At 41.5% G+C, this 10,861-nt stretch overlaps 1 protein-coding gene across 2 annotated transcripts in view; it reads right to left on the bottom strand.

Moving 5' to 3' along the window:
• Htt (huntingtin) overlaps nt 1-10,861 on the bottom strand; it is a 138,320-nt gene that overhangs the window by 60,312 nt on the left and 67,147 nt on the right. For both annotated transcript variants that reach the window (XR_001229382.2, XM_005365914.3), the window contains exons 29-33: nt 8,461-8,571; nt 2,765-2,842; nt 1,866-2,089; nt 703-781; nt 409-570 (exon numbers count right to left, since the gene is read on the bottom strand). Coding sequence is in view for 1 of the 2 variants with exons in the window: in XM_005365914.3 (XP_005365971.1) it covers nt 409-570; nt 703-781; nt 1,866-2,089; nt 2,765-2,842; nt 8,461-8,571 (654 nt within the window). In the remaining variant the exon portion in view is untranslated. The remainder of the gene's footprint in view (nt 1-408; nt 571-702; nt 782-1,865; nt 2,090-2,764; nt 2,843-8,460; nt 8,572-10,861) is intronic.

The following is a 10,861-nucleotide window of genomic DNA, read 5'->3' as shown; positions in this document are numbered from 1 at the left end:
CATTTTTTAATTGGGTTAATTAGCATTTTAAAGTCTAGTTTCTTGAGTTCTTTATATATTTTGGAGATCAGACCTTTGTCTGTTGCGGGGTTGGTGAATCACCATAGAACCTTTATCTGGCAAAGGATTAAAGACGAGCACCACCAGCACTAACTGAAGATCATCAATTTTTAAGAAATATGAATTTTGCATAAATGCCATCCTACCAGAATAAATCTTAAATTATATCTTGTAAATTAAAAAAAAAAAACCTTGTTTTGGAGTTGTGAGTAGGTATACAGATGTGGAAAACATATGGAAATTTCTAAAGCCTAACCCAACTGGAACATGGTACAGACTTGGGACAGCGTCTTTTCAGGGTAATTTGTATTCAGCTAGGTATGGTGACTATCAGACATAGAGACAAACCTGATCCGAATCCAGCAGACAGTAATTGACCCGCAGCTGAACCAGTTGTGCAAGCAAATCCAAAACCTGCTTCTGCAACTGTACAGATGTCGTGGTGGTGTACTGCTTCAGAGCTTTTATAACAAGAGGCTCAAATAATCTAATGTGATTGTGAATAGCATTCTATAGGGAAAAAAATGAAAGAAACCACTGTTGCAATTAAAAGCTTCTGGCAACCAATCTAGAAAGCGCCGAGCTCCATTTGCATCCCTGTGGCATGGCCCACATGCCACCTCTAGCTGCAATGCCATTCACCTTATCTGCACGGTTCTTTGTGACACTTGTGAGGTTCGTCTTCAGTTGGGCAGATACTTTCTGGAGTACATCAAACCACCTGCAAAATGACCAAAAGCAGAAACAACAAATACCTTTTAATAATCTCTTTTGTACTCAGCCATCCAACAGTTCAACTTTATGTTCAAATCATCAGAACATGTCAAAATGAGACTTGGAAAGGGCATTGGGTATAAGGGCTGCATGTGCCTGAGATAACAGGACTCATCTGAGAGTGCAGCTGTGCAGCACCTATGCTGTACTACAGAAGTAGTTCAAACCCATGTTTGCTGTTACAGGAAACTCACTCCCCAGTCTACTCTCTAAGAGGGCTTAAAAGAAAGGTGAGAGCTGTCTGGAAGGTAAGTAATTTACATATATCATTTGGTTTTCTTGGAGGAAGACTGATGGAGCCCACAAGTTCAACATCAACCTAAGCAACATAGAGAGATACCCATGTCATAAAATGTTTGGAAAGACAGCAAAACAGGAACTATGGGTACACACATAAGCATCAAGATAAAGCCCAGAATAGGAATATTTCCTTGATTCCAACATTGTCTGGTCATCATAAAAAGTAAAATAAGGATTCTACTACCATTACTACATAGAATAGCATCTCAAATTAGGGACATAATGGGGGCTCAGTGGTAAAATACATGGCCAGCATATAAGGCCCTAAAAGGAAGAAGGAAGGGTGGGCGGGACTTCCACATTCTGGCATAAGAAAGATTAAAATAAATTCATGTAGAAATCAAAAATAACACACCCCAGACTTTTCTGTGACTTTCAATACCTCTAAACACTAGTACCATTATACCATTTTGAAGGCAGTCTTTTGTGTCATAGAACAAACCACCACTGACACATGGCACCTTACTATAAAGAATGTCCGCCATTCAAGAACACTTTCAAGTACCAAATGCTTTCAATAGGTGAGGACCCTATGTGATCCACTTCTAGTCCAGGGCAGGATTTGGAAGTTAGAAATCATGCTTCACAGGCAGCCAGCTTGGGTTCCTTCTCTCCAGCCTGCCACCTCTAGATGGCAGACTACAACATAGCTCAGCCAGCAGCCTTCAAGGCAGGGCTATACATTACTCATCTCTGCGACATCAATGACAGATTTGCACCACAATTATTACCCCGAGGCATCATGCTCCTGCTCCGCCTGCACCATGTTCTTCAGGCTGGCATCAGCCAAGGCCTGCGTGAAGTGCGTGTATGGTGCCATGAAGCAGTAGTGATATAAGCCTGGCCTCACACTGGAAGAGCCAAGACGCTGTGCTCGGCATTGAGACTTGCTGGGGTTGGAAGCCAAGCCATCAAACTGTGAGGCCAAGTTTGTCCCAAAGAGAGTCTTCAATAGCTAGAATGAAAAAATTGAAACAATATTTTATATTGTTATAATATAATTTAATATAGATTTATGAATATGAGCAGGACAGGGCTATCTGTAATCCTAGCTGATGGACAGAGGTTAGGATGGACATGACTGAAATGGTAAGTTGCAAGTTTCAGGTGAGCCTGGGTAACTTAGTAAGATCATGTTTCAAAATTTAAAAAGTTTCAGTGACAGAGTACTTTCCTAGAATATATAAGGTTCAATCCTTCATACCACTAATAAAATGAAGAAAGGAAAACAAAACAAAAACAAAGTAAACACCCTTTAAGATTTTCCTTTCCCAGTAGCAAATCCAGCAGGAATATATGATGGAAAGTTTTGTTGTGAATCCCTATACATCTGAAGATTCCCACCATGTGGTGTCACTGTGCCAGGGATTCTCTATAATTCTTAGTAAAATGAACATTTTAGATATAGGTCCACTGAGATGAGGTAGCAAACACAGGCAAAGCAGTGAGGACCAGTGCTGCTTTTGATGCCCTCTGCCCCCTCACAGTCCCAATCACAGAGCAAGCAAGAATGACACCCGACCCTTCCTAATATCACACAATAAGCACCAGCTTCTAAAACTAAACTAAGTTTTGTTGCTTCACCTGAAAGTGTTAGCACAAATCCCAAAGGACAGGAAATAATACTCACCTGCTGAACACAGACAGTTGCCATCATCGGTTCTCGACTAAAGCAGGATTTCAGGTATCCAAGGACCTCTTCAACACACTGAAAGGAAGAGTACAGCATTAAGTGACTCACAGGTGACCGATTACTGTTGCCAACTGGGAACAAGACAATCTCCATATAAATTGTATAACTGTTAGAGAAAGATAATCAGAGCAATATTTTAAATCAATCTCTTGTATCTACAATTATATTACAATTGCTTTCTTGTACATTTATTCACCAAATCTGTCACTCAATCATTCAGTAACTAATCAAGTATCTATATCCATTCTGTTTTCAGGGCAGGCACTGAGAAATGTACAAAGGAGTCAAAAGCCTTGCATTTGTGGATCCCTGAATGTAATCAGCTGAACAGAATGCTTAAGGCACTGTGAGAGTCACTGCCAATGAGACTCACTGCAGCCTGCACATAATTCTCGGTGCACCACTGAAATGATACTAGGTGCTACAAATATAAAGAATGCAATTGCTGGCCTTCTGGGAGCTCCAGAGTTATAGGGAACCAGATCACTAGCACAGACATCACAATGTAATATTGAGAGATTTCCATTTCTGCATTTACCCTCCTCTGCCTGAAATGACCCAAAATGTATTTTAAAGACTCCAGCTTTGACACCACATTCCTCAGATACAGGACATTAGGTCATAAATATTAGTGATCATGAAAGGTGAAACACTAGAAAGGCCCTAGGATATTCCTAGATAAGGATCTTAAGAGTATTCCCAAGCTGTGATACAACAAGGGGACAGAAGCCAAGCTGGGGGATGAGGGCGCGAGTAGTGAGTTCAAAGACCCCAAGAACACTGCATCTCACAGGATATAGTACCAAGAAGACAAGTCGTCCAGAGATCACAAGATCTTGGGAGGGAGTACTTCAAAGACAATAAAGAAGCTCCCAAAGCCAGGAGAAACGATCATCAGAAGAACGGAAGGAGCAGCACGGGACACTCACACAGGCTGGGAACAATCCTACTCTCACCAGCAGACAAGCACTGGGTAAAATGTTCAGTTAGGTCTGACTTCCTTTAGGAGAAGAGAATAATGAACACATCTGACAAATTATAAAAGCAAGACCAGGAAGAGTGGCTGGTTTCATGTAACAGCACTACATCCCCTAAGATGGCTGAAGACAACAGAATAAAAAATACCCAGCACTCAACAGAAAAGTTCAATATATCAGGCATCCAATCTAAGACTAGTAAGCAGGAAAGGAAACAGGAAAACTCAATCAATAACAAAAATAAACATAATCAATTAGCCAAAAACCTAGTATTGAGAAAATTTTAGTATATGTGTGTGTGTAAATTTAGCAAAGTATATTAAATCAGTTATTAATTACAACTTTATAAAAAATGAAGCTCAGGCACAAATGGAGCAGCTATATTACATACCCTTCCCAAGGTTCAAGGCCCACCTCAGAGCAAGGACAGAAAAAGGTTATGAGAACCATGAGTCAAAGAGCGAAGCAACATGAACTGCTATTGAAATAGGAGCAGCGGGGCTGCGTCCCCAGCACCCCGCTGCCCGGAAGGCTAGCTTTACCCGAAATAATTACACGGACACTGTATTCATTTAATCACTGCTTGGCCATTTCTATTTAGCCTCTTCTAGGCTAACTCTCGCACCTGGACTAGCCCACCTCTAATAATCTGCTGTAGCCCACAGGGAGATTCTAGCCTAGGTCCATCCTGGGTCGGAGCTTCATCGCATGTGCCTCAGAGAGCAGAGCTCTCACCTCTGCCCGCAAGAGTGGAGCATCGTGTCTCTCTGAGGCGTCTGCCCCCGAGAGGAGAGCTATCGAGTCTCTGACCTCACTTCCTCTTCCTCCCTGCGTTCTGTTCTGTTTACTCCTCCCACCTACGTTCTAACCTATCAGGGCAAGCAGCTTCTTTATTTAATTAACCAATGGCCTTCCTCCATCAAACTGCTGCAATGTGAACTCCCAGACGATCACACCAGTTAGCATTCCAGTGGGAAGTGGAAAGAGGTTCATAAGCAAAGCCCCTAGCTGAGGAGCTATAGACAGTTGATGGTTTCTGAAGGAAGGAGAATCTGTTTTCTTTAAGAGCATAGAGCCTGTTTGATTTGCCACATCCCAGTGGATGGCCTCACACTAGGAAGTACATGAACAATGCAAAGTGGAGTTGATGGATCCTTAAATTAAAAGTGGAGGACACGGGGAGTTTAAGGGTGGATAAACAGGTGTAGGGGGGAATCCAAGAGGAGATAAAAGGGGCTGTTGGGAGTAAAGATTATCAAAATACATTACATGATATTTTCAAAGAATTAATAAAAAAAATTTTTGGGGGGGTTTTCGAGACAGGGTTTCTCTGTGGTTTTGGAGAAAAATATTTATTTAAAACAGTTAAATAGGAGCTCAGAGGTTAGAAGCACTTATTGAGGGCTAGAATTGAGATCCCAGCACCCACATAACAAGCCGGGTAACCTGTGCACACCCATAATCCTAACTCTAAGCAGAGAAGAAATAAGACTGCTCAACTTTCTGGCTTCCAGCACAGCAGAAAAAAATGGAGTGTCCAATTTAGGAAAAGACTCAGCCTCAAAGAAGGAGATGGAGAAGATGATAGAAGAGGACTTCCAACCCTCTTCTGGCCTCCATGCGGCAGGTGCATGCACACACAAATGAATAAATACTTTTTAGGTTAAAAAAAGACAGGATATTTAAGGAGATATAAATCAGACTTCTAGTGATAAAGACTTAATGAGGAAAGACACAATGGATGGGATTTTATAGTAAAGCAGATGGGAAAGAAAAGCTTAGAGAAACTATGAAAGAAAAAGTAGATAAAGTAATTAAAAACAAATAAACCTAAAAAGAGGGCAGGAAATGCAGTTAAGAGTGAATACTGCTTTCTCCACAACCTCTCCAGCAGAGGCTATCATTGGTGTTTTTGATTTTAGCCAGTCTGACAGGTATGAGATGATATCTCAAAGTTGTTTTGATTTGCATTTCCCTGATCGCTAAGGAGGTTGAGCATGATCTTAAGTGTCTTTTGGCCATTTGAACTTCTTCTGTTGAGAATTCTCTGTTCAGGTCAGTGCCCCATTTTTTAATTGGGTTAATTAGCATTTTAAAGTCTAGTTTCTTGAGTTCTTTATATATTTTGGAGATCAGACCTTTGTCTGTTGCGGGGTTGGTGAAGATCTTCTCCCAGTCAGTGGGTTGCCTTTTTGTCTTAGTGACAGTGTCCTTTGCTTTACAGAAGCTTCTCAGTTTCAGTAAGTCCCATTTATTCAATGTTGCCCTTAATGTCTGTGCTGCTGGGGATATACTTAGGAACCAATGAGGAACAGAAGGAGGGAGAACATGAGCAAGGAAGTCAGGACCAAGAGGGGTGCACCCACCCATGGAGACAGTGGGGCTGATCTATTGGGAGCTCACCAAGGCCAGCTGGATTGTGACTGGAAAAGCAGGGCATAAACCCAGACTCTCTGAATATGGCGGACAATGAGGGTTGCTGAGAAGCCAAGGACAATGGCACTGGGTTTTGATCCTACTTCTTGTTCTGGCTTTGTGGGGGCCTAGCCAGTTTGGATGTTCACCTTCCTAGACCAGGATGGAGGGGGGAGGACTTCGGACTTTCCACAGGGCAGGGAACCCTGACTGCTCTTCATACTCGAGAGGGAGGGGGAGAGGAGTGGGGGGAGGGTGGGAGGAGTGGGAGGCTGGGAGGAGGCGGAATTTTTTTTTTCTCAATAAAAAAAAAATCTTAAAAAAAAAAAAGAGTGAATACTGTGTGGGCTGGAGAGATGGCTCAGAGGTTAAGAGCATTGCCTGCTCTTCCAAAGGTCCTGAGTTCAATTCCCAGCAACCACATGGTGGCTCACAACCATCTGTAATGGGGTCTGGTGCCCTCTTCTGGCCTTCGAGCATAGACACAGATAGAATATTGTATAAATAAATAATTTTTTTTTTTAAAAAAAAGAGTGAATACTGTCTTGCAAATAACCTGATGGCTCCCAGCACCCACATTATGTGGCTCACAAGTACCTACAACTCAGCTTCAGAGGTTCTGGTGTCCTTTTCTGAATTCTGCTAACACCTGCACTCACATGCACATACCCACACAGACACACATATATACATATGATTAAAAATGAATATAGAAAAACAAAACCCAAAACCTGAAAAAAGTAACAATAAGGTAAGGGCAATTTTAAGCAACCAAATACAGGTTTTTAGAAGGTAATTAAGAGACAGGGTGAGGGAAAGGGTACAAAAATATTTCAGGAAATAGCTCCAGTTTTTCTAAACTGTGGAAAACTACAAAGCCCCAGATCCAAGAAACTCAAAAAATCAAAGGTACAAACAGAGCTAAAGGGAAAACCACATCAAGGCTCATCATAATAAAATCACTCAAAACTAGCACCAGCTAGGAGAAATCAGAGGAAACACAACACAGATCAGTAAGGAATTATGTGGGGGGAAAGTGTGCTATACATAATACAAGCAAAACTCACACATAATACATTTCAGTTATGTATAAAATTAGTGTGGAATAACAAGATCTACTTGTCAGTGGGAAATGAGAACTATTTGTCAATGTCATGGAATTATGACAGGGACGTCTCATACTAGAAGGAAGGTTATAAGGTATATGAGACAATTCTCCTTGTTCATGTGTTTTTGATATGGGTGGTCTTTGAACTCCTGCCACAGTTTCCCAAATATCAGCCTCTGGTGGGACTATAGGTATGTACCATTATATCTAACTTACCAGGTGTGACCACCAAAACCAACTTTCGAACTGACAAGAAGATCTGTTCACTAAACAAATGTTCGCTAAATGTTACTAGCTTCAGGCACTACTATAGACAATGAAGAGACAAAATTGTAAAACAGTCTGTTGCCTAATAGAATAGGTAAAAAGGAAAAAAAAAACCAAGCAGGATAGAAAAACAGGAATCAGAGTATCTATATTGGACTTCTGCAGGCTTTTTTCCTAATCACCATTTCCTAAACAATACACTATAGACGGTGTTATAAGTCATTTCTAGGTAATTTAGTCTTTTGCGCAGATATGGGCAGGCTTTCAAAGTTCAATACCATTTCATACAAGGAATATTAGCATGAATGATTTTTGACATGTGTAGTTGGCAGGGCCTGGGACAACAACACTGTATTTCACTTGGAGATACAAGCTGAAGATGGCTGACTGACTTACCATGGAGTATTCTAGAAATGAGATGTGTTGGTGGAGATCAAGCAAAAGCTTTAGCACTGGAAGGATGTAGGTATGAGCATATGGGTTGGAGAAAGACCACTATACTCAAAACTATAGTATATGAGCACAGATCTTCTACTTTCTGAGCTATGGATGGAGCCAGTCTAATTTGGTTTTGTCCCTTTCTGTTTAAAAAGGTCAAAGGAGAAAAAAAGGATCCTGTGAGCACATTTTTCAACACATTCTAAACTAAATGAGGTATAAGGAAAACCCTTAAATGAAAAAATGTGGTAATCAGACCTGACACACTGTAACAGACCTAATAGAACTATCCCCACACACTGCAGTACTGGGGAAAAATGGGATGCAGTCTCCCCAGCTGCTGTACCTGTAAATGTGCCTACAACACATGACTAGGAATCAGCTGAGGTACTCTGACCCAGGTCAAATGAAAACAACCAGACACAAACCTTTCCAATGTCCTGCAGTGTTGCCAGTTCTAGAATCTGAGAGAGGACGTCCAAGGCAGAGCGCAGGAACCCCCCAAACTTTTCAGTGCTGTTCTGAAGATCTAAGGTGACCTTGGCAAGGTGGAAGGAGAGAGCACACGGTTACTGGCACCACCGAAGTCTGGTTATCTACAACAAAGACACAAATGTTGTCTGCTGCGGGGAGATGCTTCTGCAATGCTGACCTATACTCTCACCATCCCAGGGGTGTCATTTCACATGTAGTCAAATCAGTCTTAGGATGACTAAGATTCTAAACACTTTAGCTTAATTTAAGTATATATCAATTATCCTGTTTCTACAGACTCAGATGAGGGGAAGTGCTTCTGCAAAGAACCAGTAACAAAACATTACAACAAGAAAAAATCTGCCCGCTGAACTTGAACCTAACCACCTATGATGTAAATGAATACTGGGCAAAGTCAGGAGCAAGAGATGGAACAGGAAAATGAGAGTGGGTCTTAACAGCTTCCTGCTGAAAGACTACACTTTTCAGTTTCTCATGAGGACTACACAAGTCATTTCTGCCCTAATAAGAGGCTGCATCCCATCTTCTTCTGTAGGCATTCTGGCCCCCCTCACCATGGTCCTGCCTAAGGTCAGACAAAGCCTCTTTCTTTCCACCTTTCATCTTCCTATAGCTGCCTTAAATAATCTAACATATGGTGCTGAAGACCTGTGAGGGGAAATCTGAGCTCACTACCCCCTCAAGTCACCCAGGACAAACCTTCCTGGCCACCATTTTTTTTTTTTAATTTTTTCCCCCACTGTCTCCACCCTCTCTTTCTCATAACTGTTTTGCCTTGACATAGTCTGACATTCTAGGCGGGAGGCCAATTGGAATCAACCAGAACACACATGCAACATACTAAATACCAGGACAAGGTAATCAGTGGGAATTAACTCAGGGGTACCCTAGTTAGGTCTGGGAGCTCACTGCAGCTTTCTTCTGTCTCCTTTAAAGGCACTGGAGACTTTCCACTGGCTAAGAGAAAGTTTGGCTGAGAATTCTTTTTTTTTTTTAATATTTATTTATTTATTATGTATACAATATTCTGTCTGTATGCCTGAAGGCCAGAAGAGGGTGCCAGACCTCTTTACAGATGGTTGTGAGCCACCATGTGGTTGCTGGGAATTGAACTCAGGACCTTTGGAAGAGCAGGCAATGCTCTTAACCACTGAGCCATCTCTCCAGCCCTTGGCTGAGAATTCTTATTCTGGAAATTCTCCACTGGCCTGCTACTTGTTCAGCCAAATCCCTGGAAACCTTCTTCTACTAAGCTCTCCTCTCTCCTCTCTCTCTCTCTCTCTCTCTCTCTCTCTCTCTCTCTCTCCTCCCTCTGTCCCCCTCCCCACTCTCCTTCCTTCCTTCCATCCATCCATCCATCCATCCATCCATCCATCCATCCATCCATCCATCCTTCCTCCCTTCTTGTATTTTTCTAGACAGGGTTTATCTGTATAATAATCCTGATTGTCCTGGAACTCACTTTGTACACCAGGCAGGCCTACTCCGGAGGCTCATTTAGAGCAGTTGGTTGATTTAAGGCTATGAGGATACTCTACAAGGCTGGATATTGACCCTTGTTTTGACCTTAATCCTGGACCTCACGATGGGTTCGAAACTCTCCATTTCAAAGTACATACCCTCAGCCTGGATACAGGCTAACCTAAAAAGCTCCATTTGGGAGACCTCATACTGGTTTCTACCTCTAAGATTGTCCCTGTAATGAATTAATTTCATTTTTACTTAGCATGACTATGAATATGTTCTGAGCACATTAAATAATTGATCATTTATATGATGATTGACCATAAACTTGTATATCTTAACTATTTTTAACAATTTATAATAAATTAGTAAATTTTTGCGGGTTTTTTTTTTTTTTTTTGAGGCAGGGTTTCTCTGCAGTCCTGGATGTCCTTGAAATCACTCTGTAGACAAAGCTGCCCTCTATCTCTGAGAAATTCACCTATTTCTGCCTTCCAAGTGCTGGGTCAAGACAGAAATAAAGAAATTAAAGACTTTATAGAATTCAAAGAAAATAAATACACAGCATATCCAATTATGGGACACAATGAAAGCAGTGCTAAGAGGAAAGAAAGTTCATAGCATTAAGTGCCTTCATAAAAATGTTGGTGAGATCTCTTACTAGCAACTTAACAGCACACCTGAAAGCTCTAGAACAAAAAGTAAGCACACCCAAGAGGAGTACAAGGCAAGAAATAATCAAAATAAGGGTTAAATCAATAAAATAAAAACAAAGAGAGGCAGAGGCAGGTGGATCTCTGTGAGTTCGAGACCAGCCTGGTCTACAGAGCTAGTTCCAGGATAGGCTCTAAAGCCACAGAGAAACCCTGT

Source organism: Microtus ochrogaster, unplaced genomic scaffold, assembly GCF_000317375.1.
Source record: "Microtus ochrogaster isolate Prairie Vole_2 unplaced genomic scaffold, MicOch1.0 UNK5, whole genome shotgun sequence".
Lineage (NCBI taxonomy): Eukaryota > Metazoa > Chordata > Mammalia > Rodentia > Cricetidae > Microtus > Microtus ochrogaster.
This window is presented reverse-complemented; position numbering and strand designations above follow the sequence as displayed.